General features: G+C 44.3%; 1 protein-coding gene across 5 annotated transcripts in view; it reads left to right on the top strand.

Annotated features, from left to right (window-relative positions):
- Window positions 1-7,006: 7,006 nt before the first annotated feature.
- The window catches only part of Rgs20 (regulator of G protein signaling 20), a 93,440-nt gene continuing 73,572 nt past the window's right edge, over window positions 7,007-26,874 (top strand). For 2 of the 5 annotated variants that reach the window (XM_006994185.4, XM_076563983.1), the window contains exon 1: window positions 7,007-7,228. In XM_006994185.4, coding sequence (XP_006994247.1) covers window positions 7,160-7,228 — 69 coding nt within the window. In that variant the 5' untranslated portion in view covers window positions 7,007-7,159. The other 3 variants (XM_042270906.2, XM_015987707.3, XM_042270907.2) reach the window with 3 other exon arrangements.

The following is a 26,874-nucleotide window of genomic DNA, read 5'->3' as shown; positions in this document are numbered from 1 at the left end:
GCAGGTCACAGGCCTGTGTTTAATTTCCAGCATCAAAGAGGTGGGGGGACCTAAACGTTGGTGACATGAGATTGTTTTTACCTGGACAAAAATAATCACGTTGTGGAGATTCTTCCTTGAGAAGCCCACATCTATGCTCTTGGGGCTGCCTTACTCTTTCCTGGGTAAAGTGCTTCTCATCCTATTAAGCCCAGTTTTTGGTCTTTTAAAAAATGTTTTTTTAAATAAACATCTACTCTGCTTCAAAAAATAATAATCAGGTTGGCATTTACCTCTCTGGTGAAGACTTCAGCAGGAGAAGATGATAGAGATCAAGAGTTTACTTTTGGATGTTGTCTTACTCTATTTTGATTTCTGTAACAAAATAATCAATATTTACTGGCAACTGAAAAGTCCAGGAGCTTTGTGTCAGCTTCTGCCCTGCATTTAGTGAGAGCCTTCCTGCTGCATCATAGCACAGTGGAGGCATCACATGATGTGATAGAGCCAGTAAACTAGAAAGGGTCCAATGTTGGAATTTAGCCAGTTGAGAAATGCCAGAACCTTCATGATCAGTTCTTTTCTGAAGGTCCCTCCTCTGAACACTAGTATACTGGGCGCCAGATTACACATATAGTTTGGTGTGACACATTCAAACCATAGGAGATATGAAAGATGCTCAAACAAAGGCCCACTTTCTCTCCTAAGCCCCTTTCTTGATAACTAATGCTGCAGATAAGACCAGCTATCTCCGAAAGAACTATGAAGAAGGACCTTTGAGTGTTGCCTGTCCTAACTTACATGGCCCCTAAGTAGCTCACTTCTGCCTCACTTTACTCTGTCCTCAGGCCCTCCTTCCTCCTCCTCATTATTCCCATTATACAATGCCTCTACAACTTCTCTGCACAGGTTTTCAGCATAAATGCATTTCAAAAGTCATTAAATACTGTGTGAGGTCAGAACTAATTATGAACTGTAGAAATACTGTTTTAAACCATTGTGCTTCCAGAGTGAACATGAAGATTTTAAGTAAATGCAAATAGAAGTGTGTTATTAATAGTTGAGTGGTCCTTGAATTAATAATAATCTGTGGCTCTACTAACCATGTTTTATTTCAAGCATTACCACTCCATCTGCCCAGTTTATATCAGTGCAGGCAAACTCTGCCTTTCTACTTCTTGGTTGCTGTTTACTGGATCCTTGGGACCTAGAAGAAGGATGATGTTGATGTTTCCAATAGCAGAAAATTTAAAAATACATCATGGCTAAGCCACAGCAAAATAGAATTTCAAACATAAGGTCTTGTACAAAATAGATCACTTCATAAATTTAAAACTAATTTCAAACTGTCTTAGCTGTGATTTTTAACTCTATGGGTGATTACCCTATTTTGGGAAAGGGGAAGTTTAATTTGCCATAGGTGTTTCCTTTGTGAAGTGCTATTGTTTAAATGCAAAGAACCTCAGTTTGCCCGGGAACCAGGGAAATATTGTTTACATTGATTTGAGTCTGTCTTGTTTACTGTGCAGAAAGTCATTTTCATGATCTTCAGCAGATGATATAATTAATTGGGGAAGTCAATATTCAATCAGTATACAGCCTCTAAGTTGTCTGATCCCTAAAGATCAGTGCTTTCAGGAGTAGGGATTACATGATGATTCCACTGTGTGACTGTTACCTGCACCTCAAATTGACACTCAGGATCTAGTTGAAAAGCAGACAGGGGCATCTGCAGTGCATGGGGCTGGGGGGCAGACAGGGGGCGGCTGGAGTGGAGAGTCTGGCAAGGTGGGGATGGGCCCTCGGGTTACTCAGACAGCTAAAGGTCTTTTCTGAGATAGCGTTTCTCCGGTCGAATTTTGTGGCTGCAAACAATAGTCTGTGGCTCTCTCTGTTCTTGCTGTTGGGGCCTATAGAGCACTACCACCCACACCCACCATACTTACACCTGGGGTCCTACCCAGGCTTCCACAGCAGGAGTTTCAAGACCAAAACTGGTAGCAGGCTAATCTAGGGAACCCAAATGGTGAGTGTCTCCAGATGAGCAAATGAGCATAAACTTTGTTTCTCTGGGATCTGTTAGAACTTTTATTCTGCCTGAAAACTTCCACAGCTCCCTCAAAAGGGTCTCTGTGTTGAAGCAGAGGACCGGAGCAAAATGCCTAATGAAGCATACCCAAGGAAGGGGCTTGAGAGAGACTGGGGAAGACTGGCTGGGAATAGGGGGCGAAAAAAGGAGGGTCGGGTTTTCACAAACACTGTGACACCAAACGCCGCCGGGGTCTACAAAAGGCCCTAAGCTTCTTCAGTTCCCTTGAAGGCAGTCCAGGGTCGGAAGTGTGCCGGGAGCTGCCAGCGTTTTGACTGCATTCTAACTTTCCCTGTGAGTGAGCCAGTAGCGATGGCTGAGCCTGGGCTCCGTCCAGGTGTAGGTCGCTGGGAAGGAGCCAGCCCTGTTTTAACTTCTTAGCTTCACCTAGTTGCTGGCGTCCTGCACAGGTTGGCGAAGGGTTCTGGGACTGCCCTGTGGTCACTCTGCCCCTGGGGCTCGGGAGCCAGGAGCAGGTGTGACCACGGCCAATGGTCCAGGTAGCTGAGCCCATAAGAACCGCCCAGGCCCTGCTCCTCAGTGCAGCTAAGTGTGTTGGCATGTGTTGGACAACCCCTTCCCACCCACCAACACACACACACACACACACACACACACACACACACACACCTCGAGAGGGATACATCCACTGCCGCCTCCCAGGGCAAGGCGGTTCTCTGGGTGAGGTGGCAGGTCTGAGTTTTCCAAATGACTCACTTGCCCTCCACAGTGAGCTGTTGGCATTTCTCCAGAAACCTCCAGTGCTCATAGTTCCATCCGCAAAAGTAAATGCACCATGGCAGAAGGCAGGCGTGGGGGCCTGTGAACCTGGAGATTGAAAATTCTAGGATGACCCCATTCCCCGCAAGAAACGGTAGTGAAGGAAAGCGACATTGTGTGTGCTTACACAGAAATGCAAACCCAGATCAACTCCCAAGCATACAAACGACAGGACAAATCAGACAGGGCTCGGCGGCTTCCCACAAAAGGCCTCATGAATGAGAATGGGTTGCTAGGTTTCCCTGCCCCCACCCCCATCCCCCGACAATCCCTTCCCACAAGACTTCCACAGACAAAAGAAAACAGGCTGGCCGGGTGGCTACAGACACTGGGAACCCAGCCAGGCCCGGGAGTGCCCGCGGCCGCTCCCGCATTCAGGACCCTGGAGAGCTCCCGCGCCTCGCCCCTGGGACCTGAGCCCAGCTGTCCTGGCTCTCTCCCCACAGGCGCCCCAACACACTGTCACTGGTATTCTTTGCTTCCCGCCTCCACTTTCATTTTTCTTGGCAACCACTACTCTTTTTTTCACAGACAGATTGAAATGTTTTTGTGTTTTGCTTGAGGGAAGTGTTTGGATTGGCAGAGCTAGGTTCCGGTTTGTAGCTACACTAAATGTTAGTGCCCAAGAAGCTAAGAAAAACTTAAACATGGAAGCCTAAAGTAAGTGGTCTTCAAACAGCACTAAAGCGCAGGGTGGCACTTACCTGGAACCCTGGAACCCAGGAAGCTGAGGTCAGAGAAGGAAGGAATGACAGCCTGAGCGACTCAGCAAGGCATTGTCTCCGTAAACAAACAAACCACAGATTTTTAAAAAGCAATAAAAACTTTTGAGAAATAGTTCTTTTTGGCAGTCCTACTGTATATCTTCTCTCTCTTCCCCTCCCCCTTCTCCTCCTCTTCCCCTCCCCCCTCCCCTCCTCTTCCTCCCCCTTCCCCTCCTCTTCCTCCCTCTTCCTTCCTCCATCTCCTCTTCTTCCCCTCTCCCTCCCCCTCCTCTCCTCCTCCTCCTCATCTTCTCCTTCTCCTCCCCTCTCCCTTCCTCTCCTCTTGTTTGAAAGAGATTTCTCAGGTTCTCATGTAGCTTGTGTTTACCTCAAATTCTCTAAGTCTAGGATGACCTTGCCTCCACCCACCTCCCCAGTGCGAGGCTTACTGACATGCTGGACTAGGGCTAGGTAAGCATCCTACCAAAGAGGTCCATTCACAGCCTTAGCTCCTGTGCATCCTCATTCTCCTACTAAGGCCAGAAGAGTTAAAGTTTAAAGATTCTTTCAAACAAACAAAACAAAACACAAAACAAAGCTAACAAAGGTCTCTCTGCACTCTCTACATAGCTCTGGCTGTCCTGGAACTCACTATGTAGACCAGGCTGGCCTTGAACTCAGAGAGATCTGCCTGCTCACATGCTGGGATTAAAGTCATGTGCCACTACCTGCCACTAAAGGTTCTTTTTAAAAACTAACTTCATTCTTCCATTTTTACAAAAGAAGTAGATAAACTCTAAAGTTAAAGTTTCATTCCCACAGTTGGGGGTTGTTAGTGGGAGAGCTATTTCTAGGACCCTGTGCTCCTGACTACTACACAAAACATGCCCAAGGACGATATTTTTTAACGTTCCATTGGGGGGGGAGCATGTTTACTTTCACCCTCTTAATGCTTAAGTCTCCTAGGAATTTGTAGAAAGTGGAAGAACTCTGAGAACAAGATGTGCACATGGAGTTCAAAAAGAGACCTGAAGTACGAATGCTTACAAAACCGAACCCTGGTCTCCTCCACTCTACTGAACGCTAAGGCCAACTTGGCCAGCCTTTCCCCACACAGCTTACAGGTCTGGCATTCTTCACCCACCTGCATCTACCATCCATGTCTCACTTAACAGCTACCCCAGTGTGACCTGGTAATCAAGTGTATCACTACCTCGGGCAGGTAGTGGTGTATTGGAAAAGAACAGGGTGAGAAGGATTCAGATGACAGAAGGAAAGAGGAAGAATTGCAAAAATGAATGTGTGGACATAAACCTTCTTACACAAGCACGCCACGTTGAATATGCATACAGATTCCATTAGGTTGTTAACTGGCAGATTCTGATGAACCAGGCTGGGTAGGGACACAAGTTTTGCATTTCTATGGAGTGGCTGGATATTGGATATGAGCAACAGCTGCTGGTCCAGGGACCACAGCATTAAACAGCATAGTTTTAAATGCACAGAGAGCAGGGCAATGGTGGTGCATGCCTTTAACCCAGCACTCGGGAGGCAAAGCCAGGCGGATCTCTGTGAGTTCGAGGCCAGCCTGGGCTACAGAGTGAGTAGCAAAGCTACACAGAGAAAGCCTGTCTCGAAAAACCAAAAAATGGGCGGGGGTGGAAGGAGGCTCTAACCTCACTCTTTTTCTTTTGCTTTCACCGACCTTCTCTTGAACCCCCAAAGTAAATTCTCAAAATGCTTCAGCAAGCTGTCTCAAGTAGGTGAGTGAACACGATACTAATGATGTGCTGGGTTTGTTTCTCTCGTTTCCCCACACCCTTCCCGTCGTCCTCCCTGCACAGCTCCCAGACTCTCCCGCAGTCCAGACGCTGCTCCACCACCTTTCTAGCCTGCTCAGCAGCTTCATGCTATTCTTGAAGGATCTTCTGCGGCGACCCCCTCCCACGGCTTGCCCGCGACGCTGGGACTTCACCCCTCAGCTTCCCGCCTGGCCGGGTGCCTGTCTCTCTCCAGTGACCCGCCGTCTCCTGCTCCTGCTTGTGGCCTCAATGGCATTGCCAGGCCGACCTCCGAGGGGTCGTCGTCTGAAGCTAGCAAGTCCAAACCCAGAGCCCAGAGAAGAGGACGCCTGCACTGGGAAGAGTTCGCCTGAGTCTGTGAGTACTGGGGACTCCACCAAACCTATCCTCTGCCTTCTGTGGCCCCAGCCTTTCCCACTCGTTCTAACCCCGACTGACCCAACCCAGTCGGCACAACGCTGGGCACACTGGTCTCCCTGACACTCCCACATCCGCGGAGGCATTAGAAGCTGCTTTCTACCAAACCACTCATTCCCTTTGTACAGTTCCTAGAAGTGGGAGGAAGCCCTCTGACGCCTCCGAGGATCTTTTCCAAGTGTGGTTGCAGCTCCTTCCCTGGAGCCTCCCCAGGCATCCCAGCGTGTCGCCACCGCCCACAGCCAGGTTGGCGCACCCACTCTTCTGCCCTCTCTGTGGGAGAGGGAGGAAATGACGTGATGTTATTTTTGTGTCAGGTCACTTTGCTGCTTCAGGTTAGCCCCCCAAGCTCAAGCTCACTGTCCCAGGGGGCCCCTCCAAGGCTTGCTCCCAGAGCTGCGGCAACCCGGCGCTGGGTGTCCTCAAGAGCCAGGCACCAAGTGGCGAGGCCGCACGGGGCTTCCCCTCCCTCCGCCTTTGAGTCCTAAAGGAAAGAAGGCTACTGAGGACATTCCACCTTGCCATTCCAGTCGCCAGGTTAGGCCACCCGACTCTGGATGACCCGGACCAGGGGGACCACCGTGGAGACAGAGAGAGACAGAGACAGAGAGAGAGACAGACAGAGAGAGACAGAGAGACAGAGAGAGACAGAGACACACAGAGAGACAGAGACACACAGAGAGAGACAGAGAGACAGAGAGACAGAGACACGGAGAGATAGACAGAGACAGAGAGAGGGAGAGAGAGACAGAGAACTGCGCTAGAGGCTGCACCGAGCGAGTTGGGGGCAGAGGTCAGAGGCGCTGGGGCAGCGGGGACAGTGGCGTCTGCAGGAATTGTCCTACAGAGGCGGGCAGTTCACAGGTGCGACCCAGGGTACAGAGCATCTGCTACTCTCACGACCCCCGCTCCCTCATCCCTGCACTGCTCCCCCCTCCCTCCACTCCCTCCCCGCCTCACTCCATTCACAAGGTTCCAGCACTCATTCACTCACTCTGGATAGGCCCGCTCAAGCTAAGGCCATGGAATAAAGGGGGTGGGCTTTGCAAGAACCCTCAAAGCTCGCCCCGCATCGCACACACTCCTTCGGTGCGGCTGGAAGAGAGAAGCCTAGGCTGGGGCTCTCTGGCTAGCGTGGGGACTAAGAAGTGCCCCCAGCCTCCGAGTGCTGCGCGCCGCCGCCAGTAGGAGGCGAGCCCGGGAATGCCCAGCCCTAGGAAAGCGAGCGCGGAGGCGGAGAGGAGTCAGAGAAGGAAAAGGAGAAGGAAGAGAAGAGCTCGGGAACTTGGACCCAGAGACGCAGGAAAGGGCGGGAGGCAGAGAGCCAGCACGGGCGGAGTAGGAACCGCGCTTACTTGTGTAAGAAAACTGAGGCTCACTCTGGACGCATGCGCACGGCCAACGGAGGCCAGAGGGCCAGAGCTTCCCCTCCAGCTAGTCCAGTGGATCCTAGCTTGGTAAGAAACTGTCGTCCTCTCCTTCCTCTCAGAGTCTCCCCTGAAGCCCTGAACCGGTCCGTGAAAGGAACCCCGAGGATGGGCTCGCTAGAGGGACCTGGGGCGCCAGTCCCTCCTTGCCCGGTGGTTGCAAGCCCTGGCGAGTCATCTCCCCTGGGTTAGTGAATGGCTGTGGCGACTGGGTTGTGGGTTAGAGGCATGACAGTGTCTGAAGGAGGGCTCGAACCATCGAGGACAATTATTATCAGACCCCCTTAAGCAGGTGGTCCCGGGTCTGAGACTCAGTGCGGGACGACAAATGTCATTAAAGTCTAAAGTGAATATTGGCCATGCCAAGTAAGCATTTTTGGAAAACCCAAGCGCCCTCACTGAGTTGGGGGAAGGTTGCGCTCGGGGGCGAGCGCCGGGAGCGAGCAGTTTGAGTGCAGGTGGGAAGGAGGTGGCACTCCCGGAACGCACCACCTCCCTCTCAGAGAAGTGCAACCTAGGCGATCCAGCAGAGCTGGGTAGAAAGTGGGCGCTCAGATCGCACCCCGAGCTCTAGAGTCTGCATGCACCTGACAACTGAGCAGATACAACAGTTGCTTAAGGAACAGGCGCTGGGGGCTATTCCTTAGCAGGCCCGGGCTCTAGATTCGCCACACTCGGAGGGGCGCTCTGGACGTTGGAAACAAGGCAGGCGCTCAGGCTGCGGCGACTGAAGGTACTAGTGGGAAGCGGAGAGGGTGCGAGGAGGTGAGCGATGGAGAGTCGGGTCCTTGTACACTGGTGCCCTGGGCCTTGGGAGAACTGAGTTGGCTGGGAGACAGCTCCTCGGGACAAGAGTGGGCTCTTTCGGAGATCTGAGTGTCTGTGGATATCCACACCCACTGCTTCAGCGGAGTAGGTAAGGGAGAGGCCTTGGAAGAGGCGGCGCGCGGGGCGGGGTGGATGTTTGGGGAGAGGTTTGAATACGCTTCAGGATTTCCACACACAAGGAGTGGGCGGCCGGAGATGGGCGTTGGGGAGGAGTGCGCGGGTGCTGCGACCTACCCATCCCACGCGTGTCTGGATGTGGGGTGCTGAGAGAGGTGGCTCTCTAGGGCTGGGATGGATCGGGAACTTAATGAACTCTACCAGAAGCACGGGGAACCAGGGCGAGAGGAGCTAGCCACACACACACAGCCCAGCAGCTAGTGGACACCGGGTGAAGTGTGCTTGGGACCAAGCTAAGGAGATTCCGGAGGGAGCAGCTTCCTCTGCGCCCCCAGGCGGTGAATAGCTCCGCGGCGCCTGGAAGGTGGTGGTGCAGAATTTCTGTCCTGAAGGAAAGTGTGGGAAGGGAAATCTCTCTTCCTTTCCAGAGACTTTGGCGAAGGTCTACCACTCTCTTGGGCTTTCCGACTTCACAGCCATATAGCTGTCCGGATGGGCTTGGGGGCCAGTCGCCAAATCAGTCAGAGCTCTCAGTCCTGGCGATAGCTCCTCGCCCACTAGCTAGCAGAAGCGATCAGGGGTTATTGGGCTCCAAATAACTCTGGGAATGTGGGCAGTGGGGGGCTCCAGCGTCAATCAGTTCTCACCACCTCCTTTGCTTGGTCAATCCCTACCCTTCCTCAGGGGCACTGGTGACAAGTCTCCTGAAAGACTTGACTTCCTCAAGGACATTTGTTCTAAATGACACTTACCTTTAAGTGCTTTGGAACAGTTTTAATGCATGCTATCTACTGGTTTTGTTTCTATTTGCCCCAAACGTATTTTTTTTTTACGGCTTCATCCTGTTTATCTTCTGTTCGTTAATGTGTATCTTTTATTTTCTTAAATCAGCAGAGTTTAAGACCTGAAGAGCCCTTCCTGCAATCTGTTGACTGTGATCTCAAATCCCAACCAACCTGTGTGACTTTAAGAGGTTACTTCATGTCTTTGTGCTTTAGTTTATCATCTGTAAAGGGGGAGTGGCCTACCTTTGATCAATTAATACAGTACAATTTCTGGGCTCATGCTATGCAAAAAGAAGTCATAGGACTGGAGAGATGGTTCATCTCATAGGTTAAGAGGATGTGCAGCTCTTGTAGTGGACCTGAGTTCAGCTCCCAGCACCCATGCTGGCTGCTCCCAACAACCTGTAACTCTAGTTCTAAAAGGGATCCAGCACCCTCTTCATGCCTCAGCAGGCAATGGGCACACTTGTGGTGTACCCACATACATAGCCATAAAAAAGAAATCTTTTTAAAAAACTATTCTTACTGTTACTATATTGATGCTACATTGGCTTAGTGGAATTCAAAAATCTGAAGACATATGAACAGAGGAATATGCATGCATCATTAGCCCTGGCTCTCCAAGGCTAAGGAGGAAAAATGTAAGCTTTGAGGGCAAGTGAGCTACATACTGCCATTTTTTTTGCCTCAAAATAAGTAAAATAAGATAAAAAGAAAGAAAGATTAAGATCAGGAACAGGATACCTCTTTTTGTATGCTATAGAGAGTATGTTTACATACTGAAATGGGTGTTCGTTGTCAAAATCATGAAGCAGTAAATGTTTTCTCTCAATACTTAAATTTAAATACAATTCATTTCTCTATCACATGGACCCATCATTATGAATAATTTTGAGATATTTGCATATAGTGTCAAACAGCATTTTAAGAGAAGTTTACTCTTTAAAAATAGTTGGGTGTGGTGAGATGTTAGAGCAGGTAGAGGCACTTATTATGCAAGCCTGAGGACCCAAGTTTGAACCCAGGAGCCCAAGATTACAAGGTTGGAAGGTGAGAACTGGCTGCACGGATGTGTTGTCTGACCTCCACATGGCCAGTCCTGAGCACCCCTCCCAACACTGCATACAAAAGTAAATAGTAATAAATGAGTACTTTAAAGAGTTGAGTTTATGAGGGCTGGAAACATATCTCAGTTGATAAGCACTTGTCTAAATCACAAAGCCCTGTGTTCCAGCCCCAGCACCAAGTTAACCCAGTGGTATCCATGCAGGTAATCCCAGCTCATAGGAGACCAGAATCAGGAGGATCAAAAGTTCAGGTCATGCTCAGCTACATAGCAAGTTCAGACCCAGCCTAGGCTACCTGAGATCTTGCCTTAAACAAACAAAAAGAGAGTTCCCTTTTTTAAACATATATACATTTAAAACTTAGACAATAAATTATGGTATTTGCAAAACATCCAATATTGTCACTGAAATAAGGGGCTTAGTCTTTTAGGAAATTTGGAGACTTACTGTAGGAACTAGACAGGTTAACTTTTTTGAGAATACTAAAAATTTACTCCAAAGGCTTGTTATCATATAAAAATATGGAATTATGATAGCCCAGTTACTTACTCTAGCTTTTTCATTTTACAAAAAAAAAAAAAAAAAAAAAAAAAGGAAACATTCAGAGGGTTTAGGATTTCAGCTACTGAGGAGCTGAAGGAAGATAAGAATTCTGACTCTTTCCTCAAAGCTCTCACAAATGACACTGAGGATTTGTGACTCCTTTCAAAAACAAGAGCTGGCTCTATATAGAAGGATAAACATACAAGTATGTGTTAGCTTCAACACCGAGAAATACAAACCTTTGTTTTCATGGTACTTATAAAGACATCATGGTATAATAAAGACATGATCACAAAGGTCACAGGACAAGCCAGCACAGAATTAAAGTCCCACTAGGGGTGCATTTAGTTGTATGTTCTATTAATCCCTTTGAGCAGTGTTATATTAGAAATCATTTCAAGCTTTTCTTACATTTTAAAAATGTTCCAGCACTTGGGAGGCAGAGACAGGCGGATCTCTGTGAGTTCGAGGCCAGCCTGGTCTCCAAAGTGAAGTTCCAGGAAAGGCGCAAAGCTACACAGAGAAACCCTGTCTCGAAAAAACAAAAACAAAAACAAACAAAAAAACAAAAAAAAAAAAAAGTCTTTCCTGCTAGTCTGAAGGTCATTCCCATGAGAAAGCGTTTTAGGAAAAGCCTTTAAAATTACACAGGAGACTTTTATTCTTTCCAATTTGTGAACTAGCAAGTGAAAAAGAAAAGTTTGCCTATTTGAATGTAGTAACTTAGCTAGTAATGTCAAATGTCAGTTCTTAAAATTCCACTGTGTGTTCCTACTTGTGTATTCATGTCTGTGAGGAGGATGTAGAGGATAGCTTAAGGAAGCAGCCCTCACAGGAACAGTTGAGCAACTGCCGTGGTGGTGTTCTCTCTTACAAAGTTATTTTAAGGAACACAGTGTTTTCTGGGGAAAGTATTTCTAGGAATTGTGGTTGCATCCTTGAAGAAGGAGACCATGGTTCTTTCTGGTGTGTAAGCTGAATGGGTATGTTGCCCTTGACTTTGCATCTTCAGAGGCCTGTATGTTCTTAGAAATACAGGGCATTAGGCAGGAGTGACTCTCTAGCGTGCTCCCAAGCCAGTTCTGCAGAAATGAATTTTGAAATGACATGTGTCAGTCAAGTCAGGTCACAGTGTGCTTATCTTGTGAATCACTGTCCAAGTGGAAATCTGAAGGATGGTTTTTGGGGCACCACCAGGTGACTCACAATGTGAGCTTCTATTCAAGTAAGCACAGTGCGATTCAGCAGCTAATAGATTCATTCTGAGTCACAGTTTAGCATTTAGTACAGTAAGTGTGAGTCACTGACTGCCAGCACTGTCTGAGGTGTTCCCTGAATATTACCTTGAGCTGAGAGTTTGAGGGTTTAGACATGGCTGCAAGGGTAAGTTGGCCTAGAACAATTGAATGGGCTCTGGCAGAGGCCATTCACAATCAGCTTTGATGGCCCTCCAGTTGGAATGCTCAAGGTGATATCCCATGATTAGGAATTCGCAGACTAGATTGCCTTGATTCTCGTCTGCTGATTTGATCCGTGTGTGCTGGAGATCGTTTGTGAAATAGAGTAAGGTGCTGGATTGCCCCTGCTGATTTGATCCGTGTGTGCTGGAGATCGATTGTGAAATAGAGTAACGTGCTGGATTGCCCAGTAGTGCTATTTTGCCTGAGTTATCTCTCAAGTCATTAAAGCCAGATGACTGTTCTGGTTTGTAAAGTAATTAAATTGTAAAATCCTTTCAAATCCATATTACTATTTGCATTTAAGACCACGGCACCTGATGTAAAATTACACAGCAATTTGACTTGACCAGGAGCTGTGCCATGTACTCTCTCTAACAATGTGGAAACAGAGGCCAGGGACATGGCTTGGCTTTCCTCATGTCCCTGAGTGAACAGCTCAGAGCTACATCACACATCTTGTACTGCTGTGTCAAGGATAAGAACATCTTGCTGGCATTGTGCCTCCACATAGGCACAAATATGTGTGTAGAGTGATGCATATGTATGTGCATGTGTGTGTCTGTGTGTGCATTCACACTTGGGAAGAAATGCAAGGCCTCACGCAAGGCCTTATGCAGTTGTGGTCATCACTAAACTACACCTCCAGCCCCAAATATGAAACACATGTAACTCCTGTAGGGCTGTATGGCCTAAGACAATAAAAATAATCACATTCCTTTCTAACCCTATAAATAAATGACTGGTGACTGATAGTAGGGTGATAATGAGATTTAATAAACTAGAAGTTTTCTTAATTTCTATAAAGGTTTTGTTGATAATTGGCGATGAAGAAAAGTGTTTGGAAGCACATATAAGGGGCTGGGGAGTTAGCACGGTGCTAGGGCACTCACCTAGCAGGTGTAAGGCCCTGGGCTTGATTTCCAACACAAAAAGTTATGAAGAATGTACATGTATATTTTCTTTATTCATTCTATTCGGGGTTTTTGTTGTTGTTGTTGTTGTTGTTGTTTGTTTTTGTAGAACCTGAAGTTTTTCAACCTCTGGCTTTGGTTTACTGAGTATTGGGATTACAGACCTGTAGCACTATGCCTGACTTCTTCATCTATTTTCTTTTCTTTTTTTTTCTTTTTTTCTTTTTTTGGTTGAGACAGGGTTTCTCTGTGTAGCTTTATGCCTTTCCTGGAATTCACTCTGTAGCCCAGGCTGGCCTCGAACTCACAGAGATCCGCCTGCCTCTGCCTCCCAAGTGCTGGGATTAAAGGCGTGCGCCGCCGCCGCCGCCGCCGCCGCCGCCGCCGCCGCCGCCGCCGCCGCCGCCGCCGCCGCCACCACCACCACCACCACCACCACCACCACCACCCGGCTCTTCATCTATTTCCTAATGCTTACAAAGAAATGTAGATCCACAAGCTATATGAGTTACCCTTTTGGGGAAGAAAGAGGTGCTCACCTGACACATAGGCATGCCATCTTCTAACTGCCATGTAGGTCAGGGCTCCCAACCTCAGAACTGCCTACATTCCGAATAGCTGCTTTCTATGGAAGACTTTTAGTGGGATGTGCAACAACATTCCCAACCTGGGTGTCTGGAGAGCCCTCCTAGACATGGCAATCAAAACATCTCTAGGTATTGCCAGATTTCCCTGAGGGTAGCCAAGACAACACCCTTGCTCAAGATCAAAATATGTAATATGTTCAGTCCCCCACATGTTGAGATGCCATCTTGCTTTCTCCGAGTCTGTTCCTGCAGCTAACCACTTTCATAGCCCCTTATGTCAGCTGTGCTGAATTCTGAACTTCATGTGGAAATTCAAAACAATCAACTATGAAAAGTTCATAGTCCCGAGCCTGCCTCACAGTTTTGCATGGTGTTTTTGAGATTCACTCATTATCTGAACTGTTATTTTCAGTGCTGGACAGTGTTCCTTTTTGGAAGATATCACTGTGTATTGGTCCATTCCACTATGAAGGGCACCGGAGGTGTTTCTAGTGTGGGACTACTTAGATAGAGTGGTAGTGGTATGCACCTTCTCACCCATGTCTGTTGACTGATTGATCTCTGTTGGCTGTATGAGCAGGGGTGAAATTGCAAGGTGATAGGTCCTGTATATGTTGAGCTTAGTAGACACCGCCAAACTGTTGCAAACTCCAAATCAATTTGCATTCCCACTAGCAAAATATGTCTTGACATATTGACAGCCTCACTGTACTTGATGCTGTTTGCCTGTTTCATGTTAGTCATGTTGATGGCTATGCAGGACCACCCTATTGTGGCTTTCACTCATCTTCCCCTGATTACTAATGACGTTGACTATCTTTTCATATTTTTTGGCCATCTGGGTAATGGCCAAATTATCCCTTAAAATCTTGCTCACTTTTGTGCACCATCTGTTGTTATTGTCATTACCAATTTGTATGAATTTTTGTGTATTCCACAGATGTCTTTCAAAAAAATGTATGTCTATGTTTGTGTGGATGTTCTGCTTCTCTAGTCCAAAGTTCCAAAGTCTTCATATTCCTCCAAAGACAGCATGGTCACATTCTTCACAGCAACAGCCCACTCTCTGATACTTGCTTCTGTATTAAGTTGCTTTTCTGTTGCTGTGATAAAACACAATGACCAAAAGCAACTTATGGAAGAGAGAGCTTATTTTGGATTACGGGTTCAGAGTTATAAAAACCTGTTATGTCAGGGAGGCACAGCAGCAAGCAGCAGTCAGCGTGGCATGAGCAGGAAGCTCACATCTTCCAATGCAAGCACAAAATCAGACAGCAAGGATGGGGTAAGGCTATACACTCCCAAAGCCTGTCCTCAGTGACATACTTTCTCCAGCAAGGCTGCATCCCTCCCCCAAACTTTCCACAAGTCCATCAACTGGAAAACAAGTGTTCTAATTCCTGACATTCTCATTCAAACCACCACAGTAGTTCAGCTGATAGAGTGCTTGCAGGAAACCTTGGCTTTTATCCCAGCACCACAGAAGCCAGATGAAGTGGCAAATGCCTGTTACCCCAGCAATTGAGAGGTGGGTGCAAGATGATTAGAAATTCAGGGTCACCTCAACTACATAGCCAGTTCAATGCCAGCATGAACTACATGAAAATAAATAAACAATAAATAAATGAAGGTTTCCTCTTTGTTTTTGGCTTGCTACAGTGACATTACCATGTACAGGTGCCTTTTCCTGGCACCTCTGTTTTGGAGTCACTGTACTCCTTGTATCTGTGGGTTGATGTTTCTCACCAGCCTTGGAAATTTTTCACTCACTGTCTCATGGTGCCCCCCCCCCTTTTTTACTTTCTTTCAATATCTTTTCAAATTCCCCATTTGTACTGCTTTTTCTTTTCTTTCCTGTTTCTGTGACTCAAACTATACATATTTAAGACTTTTTTTCTCCTCTCCCATCATGCCTCTTGCTTTCCTTGGTCCTGTGTGTATGTGCATGTGCGTGCTTGCTTCAATTTGAATATTTTCTGTTCAGTTGTGATTTGGTTTACTGGCCCTATCTTCTGTTATTCTTAATCTTCTACAAAACCAAATAGCAACTTGTTAATTTCAGAATTCATTTTGTTCTACATTAAATGTAGTGTATCCATTTGATACTTTTATGCATATAAAAATTTCTTGGCAAAATCAATCTTTTCAACAGTTCTATCAATTTAATTCTTGTCTGCTAAATTTAATATTAAAATTACCTATGCATCTATATCTATTGTTTTAAAAACTTATTGGTTGTGTTCTTTTGTCCCTAGTATCTTTTCCCCAGAGGAATCTCTACTATAGGAATTAGGAACTGATAATTTCAGGCCTAAATGACTTTAGTGGGCTGAGTCTGATTTCAGTTTTAATAAACTGTGCCTTACCCCTATTCATTCCTGTCCCTTGAGTTTTCCCTTGTGCTTTGTATCAAGAGCCTATGAGAAACTTGGTCTCACCTCCGAGGTTTCCAGCTTTGCTCTTTCCCTCTCCCTCCTGTGTGGCACAAGTCTGAGTGCCCAGCAGTGTCTGAGGAAGGTTAGCTGTTGAAGGGTATTTCTTCTTCCACATGAGACTAGAATTTGTTTGAAGAAGATACAGTACTCTTCTTGGGAGAGTCCTCACTCTCCGAAAGTTTACTTCCTTTAATCATCCTTGCTTCTGTAGAACACTCAGCTTCCCCAGAAATAGCATGTTAGTTGTTCACTTGGTTTTTCAGGTTGTTGTGTAACAGCAATCATCTTTGACCTACTGATGCTTTTTAGTTAAGTTTCTTTTTTTCTGCCTTGGGGTTATTTTATTTATTTGTTTCTTTGTTTGTTTGGATTTTTGAGACAGGATTTCTCTGTGTGTATTCTTGGCTGTCCTGGAACTCGCTTTGTAGACCAGGCTGGCCTCGGCCTCACAGAGATCCACCTGCCTCTGCCTCCTGAGTGCTGGGATTAAAGTCATGTGCCACAACTACTCAGCTACATTACATTTTTATCTTTCTATTATATCACTTGTTTTCTGTGAAACTCAGAAAATGTACATATTAAATATTTATAACTATGTACAAGATATAAATATATCTGTGATTTTAAATGTTGGAGAAACATATAATCCTGACAGGTCTCCAGTTTCATCTTATATCTCTGTGATTAAAAAGATGAGGATTAGATGAAAGAAAATTGGATTTCAAATTTGGTTCTACCTATTATGTTATAAACCTGAGTCTGAATGCATATAATGCTTATAACATTTAGTAAGCATACAGACCATGGTTCATGAAAGCTATTAAAGACTCAGCCCTCCAGCATGTATCCATCACTGTTTTGGCATCAGACTATGTATGACTTTAAACATTTGTGCTTTGACATAATTCTGTTTTATGAAAATTTTAAACGTTGTACCATTTAAACATGGTTCTGAGAAAAAGGTTTTAAATATAAAAGTCTGTACCCATGACTTGATACCTAGGTAAATGTTTCTGAATAAATTCACGAATTTACATTTTGCCAAATAATTGGTCATTCATAAATTTTTAAAACTACCTGAATCTGAAGAATTCAGATAAAATTTAGTTGTGGGTAATTACATTGATAATAGTCATTCTGTATTGCTGAATGAGAAAATTTTTCTTGGAGAGATGTAACATACATGTCTACTCACCCAAGATAGGAAGCCTTTGACAGATCAAAGTATGGATACCACCAAAGTTCAATGAACCATGAGTTTTATTGAGATTACTGACAGGAATATGGATGGGAGTTACTCACAGCAGCAGAAATTACCCCCTAAGACAGCTGCATCACCAAAGCCCACACCAGCCTGGTGACAGCTCACAAAGCTGGGAACCTGGAACACTGCACAGCCTTCAGGAAGCTCAGCAGGTGCCCCAGTTGGTTTAAGTCTATTTTAAGTAGCTGGGCTGGTTTTCACTTCTTTCAGACAGCTGGTCTGGTCTCAGGAGTCTTCTTTGCAGCTTGGCTTGTCTAAGAATTTTCTTTGCAGCCTTTATTGCTAAATCTGGCAGGGAGGGGCCTAGTGAATCCGGTCAGTTTCAGGGACTTCCTGAAGCTATTTTGGGTTGTTTGCTTTCCTGCTTAAGGAGCTTCCCTGAAGTGTGGAATGTTTCAGTCTCAGAGGAGACTGTTACAGAACATCTGCAAGCCGTCTTTTACCACTGCTTCATGCTATAGCCAGTGTTTGTAAGAAAACAGTATTAAGAAACATTAAGAAAAATACTGACTGTATTTTCTTTAAAGAACATTTCTTTGTCCTTTACAATGTTGCATCTGTAGGACTGTAAGTTATTTAAACATTATCTCTACTCATGATTTAAATATAATTAATTGTACATTCAATTTCCTGTTACCAGAGTGCTTTTCTTCTGTATCATTCACTTCTTTCTTAAGCATACTGTGGTGATATGTATGCATGTGTGTGGGGCTAGGTTCTACTTTGAATCTGAGGGGAAAACAGTAATCCTGGAGGCAGACAGCAGCAGGCAGGGCTGTCCCATCTGAAGCAGGGACAGTGGCTTCTCTTCTGTATCCCTGAGGCCTAGGCACATTGCCCTCTTCATTTCTGTAGCCTGAGTACTGGCTCCATGGCTCTGGCACATTCAGGGAGGTCTGAATGCCACACAACTATGAACAGATGTCACCCTTGACATCTGTTATGCATCAGTCTGGAGTTTACCAGATTCTCACTAGAGCTAAGTTTCACAAATAATTCACTTCTGGTCTTTTGAATAAATTGTGAGGCTATGCTGTTCTTTTGGGAAAGTGGCATTTAAAAAAAACAAAAAAACAAAAACAAAAAAAAAAAAAAAAAAAAAAAAAAACGAAAAACCACCATGGCATCATAACTCAACCCTACAAATAAATTTGGCATAAAAAGTAAAAAAGAAGTGTGAAAGGGGTAAAATCACACAAAATCAAAAGAAATGAAGAATTCAATCTGGATTTGTTGAGTAAATGTCATAAATGAAGTAAAAGACTTTATTTCTTTTCCTGATTTTCTAGTATCTGTTTTCAAAGTTATAAAAACTGAAAACTATAAATATCAATTTAGAGAATATATTTGTTTAATTTATATGAAATCCATGCCCAAGAATCAAAATGTTACATTTTAAATGAATTTTTACTATACCAAGAAATGTGTTTCATGTAGCATTTTTCATGCATATGGGTAAGAGTATTTGTTGCTCTTGTAGGACTTGGGGCGGGTTCCCATGGTGGTTTGAAGCATCTATAACTCCAGTTCACATAATCAAATGCTCTTTTCTGATCTCCCTGGGCATGAAGCACACATGTGTTGCACATACATACATATATACATACATACATACATACATATGGTGAAACACTCACTGTCTTAGTCACTGTTCTATTACTATGAAGAGACACCATGACCATGGCAACTTTTAGAAAAGAAAACATTTAATTGGGGTTTACTTACAGTTTCAGAGTTTTAGTCCATTATCATCATGATGGAAAGCATGGAGGAATTCAGATAGGCATAATACTGGAAAAGTAGCTGAGAGCTTCACATCCTGATCCACAGGCAACAGGAAGAGCAAGAGAGATTGGATCTGGTGTGGGCTTTTGAAACCTCACTCAAAGCCTCACAGTGACATACCTCCTCCAACAATGACACACTTCCTAATCTTTCCAAACAGTTCAACTGAGAACTAAGCATGCAAATATATGAGCCTATGGGGGCCTGTAGTGGTTTGAAAGAAAATGGCCCCCAAAGGGAGTGGCATTATTAGATGTGGCCTTTTCAGAGTAGGTGTCTTCTCATTGAAGGAAGTATGTCACTGTGGAAACAGGCTTTGAGGTATATGCTCAAGCCATGCCCAGTGAAACAGTCTACTTCCTGTTGTCTGCATGTCAACATGTAGCAACTACTTCTCCAGCACCATGTCTGCCTGCATGCTGCCATATCAAACCATGATGTTAATGGACTGAACATCTGAACTGTCAGCAAGCCACAACAATTAAATGTTTTATTTGTAAGAGTTGCCGTGATCAAGATGTCTTTTCACAGCAATAGAAACCCTAACTAAGACAAGGCCATTCTCATTCAAACCACCACACCCATACTCATAAAATAAAATAAATCTTAAAATTCCACTGAAAGAAAAAGGGGGGAAAACTGAAGCAAAAAGAGAAAATGTCACCCAGTAATGAAAAGAGGATAGAAACATTTAAATAAATGTATGAAGGAGAATAAGAGATAATAAAACAATTTTTTTTAAATATGATTAAGTAAAATGCTATTGACAGTGTAGTAAAAACAAGAATAAACACAAGGTGCAAAAAGAAAGAATAAAAGGAAAATGCAAAAAAAAAATGTGAAGTGTTGCAACACCTTCTTTTCTAGGTCCTGGAAAATTGGAGACTGACAGACATATGGCAGGAGGGGGCTGCTGAACTATGGACTCTCTGCTGTGTTTTTTGCTGGTGCTAGCTGAGCTTGTATTGAACAAGTGTTCAGTGTCTACAAGTTTTGTTTTCACTCAAGGGACCATTGCTGGCCACACTCCACTTTCAGTGCATGGGCTGGACAGGTTCTTCCATCCTCCCAACTCTCCCCAGTTCTTGTGTCCCACGTTGCTGAGAGTGTCTCCCAAGCGCACTGCAATTGGGGAAAGCAACATAGCTTCCCTGAGGTATGTATGGGTAGGCCTGTCTTTGTACTTCCAAAACCCTCTTGCCTCAGCTGTGGGATCACTCCTATGTATTTCCAAAGCGCTTTCTCTCTTTCTGTCTTTGAAATTGAATCTACTTTTTCTTATCCTGATGCTAATCACCTAATCACACAGAGGCAGTTCTTAGTCTTCCCTCTTAGAACCATACCACCACAACAGGAAAGGAGATTAAATTTGGATTACATTTTTAGTTAGCTTTTTATTGAACTGGCCATGAGTCTTTTTACTTATCCTTTGGTATGGCTCTTGTGTTCAACCCTTGGGGCCCAGCTGGTGGTTCTATTGTGGAAGATGATTGAAATGCTAAGTGGAACTTACCTACAGGAATTAGGCCCCTGGGTGTGGGTCTCCAGGGCATGTGTCTTCCAGAGGGTCCTCTCAGTCTCAGTTGACTTCCTGTCCACCAGGAGGTGAATGCCACATACTTTAGCCACCATGACCTTCTTCATCATGGGCACAAAGAGCAGCAACGAGAACCATGGGCTGAAATAAACAATGCTCTGTAAGCTGCATCTCAAGTATTTCACTACAGCAGTGCAAAAGCAGTGAGGCGGGCTTTTTCCTGAGTCTCATGTCTGTATGAGTGCCTTGTGTTCACACACACACACACACACACACACACACACACAGGGACACAAGTTCTAAATTGATGGAATCCTCTTAAAAAGAGGAGTCCAAAATGAATAACCACTAAGCATTGCAATTCTTTGAAGCCTTTTCCATTTTTCATCCTTATTCAGCCTATTTTACATTTTATATCTAGGGTGTAGAGCACTAAACTTCAGTGCATAATTAATACAATGTATAGAAAATGCAAGTGTCAGGGAACAAAGACTATTTCATGTTCTCCCTAGGGACATTAACTCAGAACATTCCATCATCTCAGCCCACAGAGAATGCCTTGGGAACAATCAGACTGTGGAGGGGTAAGATAATATGGGGTTTCCATTCTCCAATTCTAATCAACTGCACATCTGCCGAGGAAAGGACTCCATGGGCACCTACTGACAACCATCTAAAATAACCCAGATCTGTATAACTGTGGCTAGTGTATGTATAACTGTGGTAAGACCAGGATAGCTCTGTGAGATGGTGATGTGCTTCGAAACTTGAAGCTGAAATACCTGGATTTGTGTCTGCTTGTGGGCTGACTTATAGACATCAGGGAACTTGTGGAATTATATGAGTCTGAATTTCTCTAGTGATTAAAGAAAAGGATCTTGAGCCTGGTGGTGGTGTGCACCTTTAATCCCAACACTTGAGAGACAGAAGCAGGTAAATGGATCTCTGAGTTTGAGGCCAGCCTGGTCTACATAGAGCATTCCAGGACAGCCAGGACTATGCAGAGAAACCCTGTCTCAAAAAGCAAAACAAACAACAACAACAACAAAAAAGATCATGAAATCAACTAAAAAATAAGATGTGAGGGAGATATGTGTCATAAGTTTCCATTACTGTGATAAAACACTGACCAAAAGCAACTTGGGGAGGAAAGGGTTTGTCTTACATATCCCAGGTCACAGTCCATTGAGAGAAGCCAAGACAGGAACCAAGAGGCAGGAACTAAAGAAGAAGCCATGCAGGAACACTGCTTGCTTGCTCCCCATGGCTTGCTTAGCCTGCTTTCTTATACATCTCAGGCCTAACTGTCCAGAGATGGCACCATCTACAATGCTCTAGGCCCTCCCAGATCAATCATTAATCAAGAAAATGCAATTAGTCCTAGAGTAGTTGAGTTCACATGAGCTGATCACAACCAATTACAGATTTCTTTGCCAGGTGTGGTGGCACACACTTTTAATCCCAGCACTTGGGAGGCAGAGGCAGGCATATCTCTGTGAGTTTGAGGCCAGCCTGATCTATATAGTGAGTTCCAGGATAGACTTGCCTACAGGCCAGTCTGATGGATGTATTTTCCCAACTGAGGTTCCGCCTTCCCAAATAACTGTAGCATGTGTTAAGCTGACAAAATCTTAACTAACACAATATAATACATTTGCTCTGTAGACAAGGAAGTGTAGGGGTGTGTGCATTCATTGGAAATTGCTAGTGGGAAAACGAGGCTCTGATAAGAGATGTAGGTTTATTCTTGTGTCATGGGCTGGCACTGAAGATCCAAGGAAGATTAGTCTAAGCTAGCCCACATCTTAAGTCGGTAAGTTTTTATTATACTTTGCAGGCCATTCCTCTCGTATTAAGTCATGCTATGCTACAAAATATCTGAGGGAGGTTCATAGTCTTTGGAGGTTCAAGAGCATGGCGCTGGCATTGATTGAGGTCTGGGGAGGCCATTTGCTGGCCATCCAGGCAGTGTGAGATGTGGGCTTCAAATTGGACCAATTATAGGTTGGCCACTCCCATAAGCTCTGTGCGACCATTACTCCAGCACATCTTACATGCATAACAGATTGTTGGTCAAATTTTTCTGGCTAAATTGATGTCCCAGTCCCACTTCTGGGAGCCTTGCATGGTTATAGAAGATAGCCAGTTCAGGCTCCATATCCCCCATTACTAGGAGACTTAACTAGGGTCACAAAGAATCTAGGGAGTTTCCACTGTACTGGTTTTCTACATTGTTCCTCAAAATGTCCCCCAATTCCAGAAGTCTCTCCCAGAACTCTCCCCTTCAACCCTTCAACCCCCACCACCATCTGAACCCTCCTGTTCACATCCCCACCCACCTGCCCCCAGTTCACCTTTGAAATCTATTCTATTTCCCCTTCCCTGGGAGATTCATGTGTTACTCAGTGAGCCCTCCTTGTTACTTAGCATTTCTGGGTCTGTGACTTGAAGCATGATTATCCTTTACTTAACCGCTAGTTTCCACTTATACCATGTTTGTCTTTCTGGGTCTGGGTTATCTCACTCGGGATGATTTTTTTTTTTCTAGTTCCATCCATTTGCCCACAAATTACATGATGTTATTTTTTTAACAGCTCAGTAATACTCCATTGTGTAACTGTACCATATTTTCTTTGTCCATTTTTCTGTTGAGAGACATCTAGGATGTTTCCAGTTTCTGGCTATTATAACTAAAGCTGCTATGAACATAGTTGAGCAAGTGTCCTTGTGGTAGGATGGAACATCCTTTGAGTATGCACACAAGAGTGATATTCCCAAGTCTTGTGGCAAATTGATTTCCAATTTTCTTAGAAACCATCACACTGATTTCCAAAGGGGCTGTACAAATTTGCACTCCTACCAGCAATGGAGGAGAGTTCCCCTTGCTCCACATCCCCTCCAGCGTGAGCTGCCACTTATGTTTTTTATCTTTGCCACTCTGACAGGTGTAAAATGGAATCTCAGAATTGTTTTGTATTTCCCTGATGTCTAAGGATGTTGAACATTTCTTTAAGTGTATCTCAGACATTTGAGATTCCTCTGTTGAGAATTCTCTGTCTAGATCTGTACCCCACTTTTAATTGGATTATTTGGTTTGTTGATGTCTAGTTTCTTGAGTTTCATATATATATTGGATATCAGTCCTCTGTCAGATGTGGGGTTGGTGAAGATTTTTTCCCCTTCTGTGGGCTTCCATTTGGTCCTATTGATGGTGTCCTTTGCCTTACAGATGCTTCTCAGTTTTGTGAGGCCTCACTTACTGATTGTTGTTCTCTGCTTGTGCTCTCAGTTCCCTGTTCAGGAAGTTGTCTTCTATGTCAGTGCCTTCAAGGATATTCACCACTTTCTCTTCTATTAGATTTAGTGTGTTTTATTTTATATTGAGGCCTTTGATCCATTTGGACTTGAGTTTTGTGCATGGTAATAGATATGGATCTATTTGCATTCTTCTACATACATACAAACATCCAGTTAGACCAGCGCCATTAGTTGAAGATGCTTTCTTTTTTCCATTGTTTATTTCTAGCTTATCAAAACTCAGGTGTCCATGGGTGTGTGGTTCTTCTATTTATGTCTGGATCTTCTATTCTATTCCATTGATCAACCTGTCTGTGTTTTATGCCAATACCATGCAGTTTTTATTATTTTAGCTCTGTAGTACAGCTTGAAATCAGGGATGGTGATACATTTGAAAGTTATTTTATTGTACAGGATTGTTTTAGCTATTGTGGGTTTCTTGTTTTTCCATATGAATTTGAGTCTGTACAGAATTGTGTTGGAATTTTGGTGGGGATTGCTGCATCTATAGATTGCTTTTGGTAAGATAGACATTTTTATTGTGTTAACCTTACCTGTCTGTGAGCCTTGGAGATCTTCTATCTCTTCAGCTTCTTTCTTCAAACACTTGAAGTTTTTGTCATACAAGTCTTTCACTTGCTTGGTTAGAATTACCCCAAGATATTTTATATTATTTATGGCTATTGTGAAGGACATTCCTTCCTTGATTTCTTTCTCAGTCCATTCATCATTTGTATATAGGAGGGCTACTGATTTTTTGAATTAATCTTGTACCAACCACTTCACTGAAGGTGTTTATCAGCTGTAGGAGTTCCCTGGTAGAATTTTTGGGGTCACTTATGTAAACTATGATATCATCTGCAAATAATGATACTTTGACTTCTTCCTTTCCAATTTGTATTCCCATGATCTCTTTCAATTGTCTTATTTCTCCAGCTAGAATTCAATTACTATATAAGATGCAGGGGGTTATTTCAATTTTCTTATATCTGTTGAGACTTTTTTGTGACCAAGTATGTAGTCAAATTTGGAGAATGTTCTGTGGGGTGCTGAGAAGAAGGTATATTCTTTTGTGTTTGTGAGAAATGTTCTGTAGATACCTTTTAGGTCCATTTGGTTCATAACATCTGTTAGCACCAGTATTTTTCTGTTTAGTTTTTGTCTGGATGACCTGTCTATTAATGATAATGGGGTATTGAAGTCTCCACTATCAATGTGTGAAGGTTGATGTGTGATTTAGGCTATAGTAATCTTTCCTTTACAAAGGTGGGTGCCCATGTGTTTAGGGCATAGATGTTAAAAATTAAAAAAAAATCATCTTGGTGGATTTTTTCTTTGATGAGTATGAAGTAGCCTTCCCCATCTCTTTTGATTAATTTTGGTCTGAAGTATATTTTGTTAGATATTAGAATGGCTACCAGCTTGGTTCTTAGGTCCATTTGCTTGGAAAATCTTTTCCCAACCCTTTACTCTGAGGTATTGTGTACCTTTGAAGTTGAGTTATGTTTCTTGTGTGCAACAAAAGAATGTATCCTATTTTCGCATATATTCTGTTAGTCTGTGTCCTTATGTTAGGGTATTGAGCCCATTGATATTAAGAGATATCAGTGATCAATGAATGTTAATTGCTGTTATTTTGTTGGTAGTAGTGGTACTGGTTGTGTGTGTTTATTTCACTTCTTTTGGTTTTGCTGGTGTGTGAAGTTATGTATTTTCTGTGTTTTCATGGGCGGTTAACCTCCTTGGGTTGGAGCTTTCTTTCTAGTATTTTCTGTAGGGCTGGATTTGTAGATAGACATTATTTAAATTTGAGTTTATCAATAGAATATCTTGTTTTTCTATCTATGGTGATTCAAAGTTTTGCTGGGTGTAATAGTCTGGGCTAGCCTCTGTGGTCTCTTCGAGTTTACAGGACACCTGCCCACCTGACTTTTAGAGTCTCCAGTGAGACTCTTCTATCATTTCTTCAACACCTGAGATTCTCTGTTCCATCTCTTGTATTCTGTTGGTGATGCTTGAATCTGTAGTTGCTGTTCACTCACCTAGATTTTCCATTTCCAGAATTTCCTCAGTTTGTGTTTTCTTTATTGGTTCTATTTCTATTTTCAAAACTTGAACAGTTTTGTTTCCTTCAACTGTTTGTATTTTTGTGGCTTCCTTGACTTTCTCTAAGGAATTTATTTATTTCCTCTAATTTTTCTCTTTTCCTCTATTTCTTTAAGGGATTTTTTTTTCTTTTTTCAATCTTCATAAAGTTGATTTTAAGGTCATTTTCTTGTGCTTCAGCTGTGTTGATTCAGGCTTTACTGTAGTAGGATAGCTGGGCTTTGGTGGTGCCATATCGCCCTGGTTGTTGTTGATTGTCTTCTTATGCTGGTGTCTAGGCATTTGGGTGATTATAAATCTAGGTGCTGATTCCTGAGTTTGCCTCTGTTTGACGGGTGTCTTGTTCCTTGGTTTCTGTTTCCTCTCTGGTCTTCTAGCCAGAGTGTCCTATGGTTGAGTAGAAGTTCTCCATCTGAATTGGGAACCAGACTTCTGATGGCTGTGGTGGCCTCTGGTTTCCTCATGTGCTGGAGGCTGGAGTTGTGTTGGCATGGCCTCTGTTCTGGCCGGGGGTCCTCCACGGGGATATGGTGATAGGGAGGAGTGGAGTAATCAGTAGTAGGCTGGGTGGGCACTGAGTAGGGACAGTGTGGGCAGGTGGATTATCTGTGGCCATGCATGTTCTGATGGCCAGTATGGCCTCTGGTCAAGCAGGGGGTGTTTGCTGGAGCTGGGGGACAGAATACCATGACAGGGAGGAGCAGCTGGAGGTAGGGTGGGTAGGGACTGAGAGAAGGGGGTGGTCTACAGGCAAGCAGCCTACCTGGGATTCCGATGGCCAGTATGGCCTCTGGTGGGGCAGGGGCTTCCACCAGAGTTGTGGGCTGTGATATGGTGGTAAAGAAAGGAGTGATGGTAGGGAGTAGGCTGACCAGGCACTGAGGGAGTGGTGGCAGTTTCGGGGGCAGGGGCCTTACCTGGGGTTTTGACTCCCCGCGTGTCCTCTGGTGGAGC

The sequence above is a fragment of the Peromyscus maniculatus genome, chromosome 2 (assembly GCF_049852395.1).
Source record: "Peromyscus maniculatus bairdii isolate BWxNUB_F1_BW_parent chromosome 2, HU_Pman_BW_mat_3.1, whole genome shotgun sequence".
Classification (NCBI taxonomy): Eukaryota; Metazoa; Chordata; class Mammalia; order Rodentia; family Cricetidae; genus Peromyscus; species Peromyscus maniculatus.
Note: the sequence above shows the minus strand (reverse complement) of the source record. Positions and strands in the feature narration are given on the sequence as shown.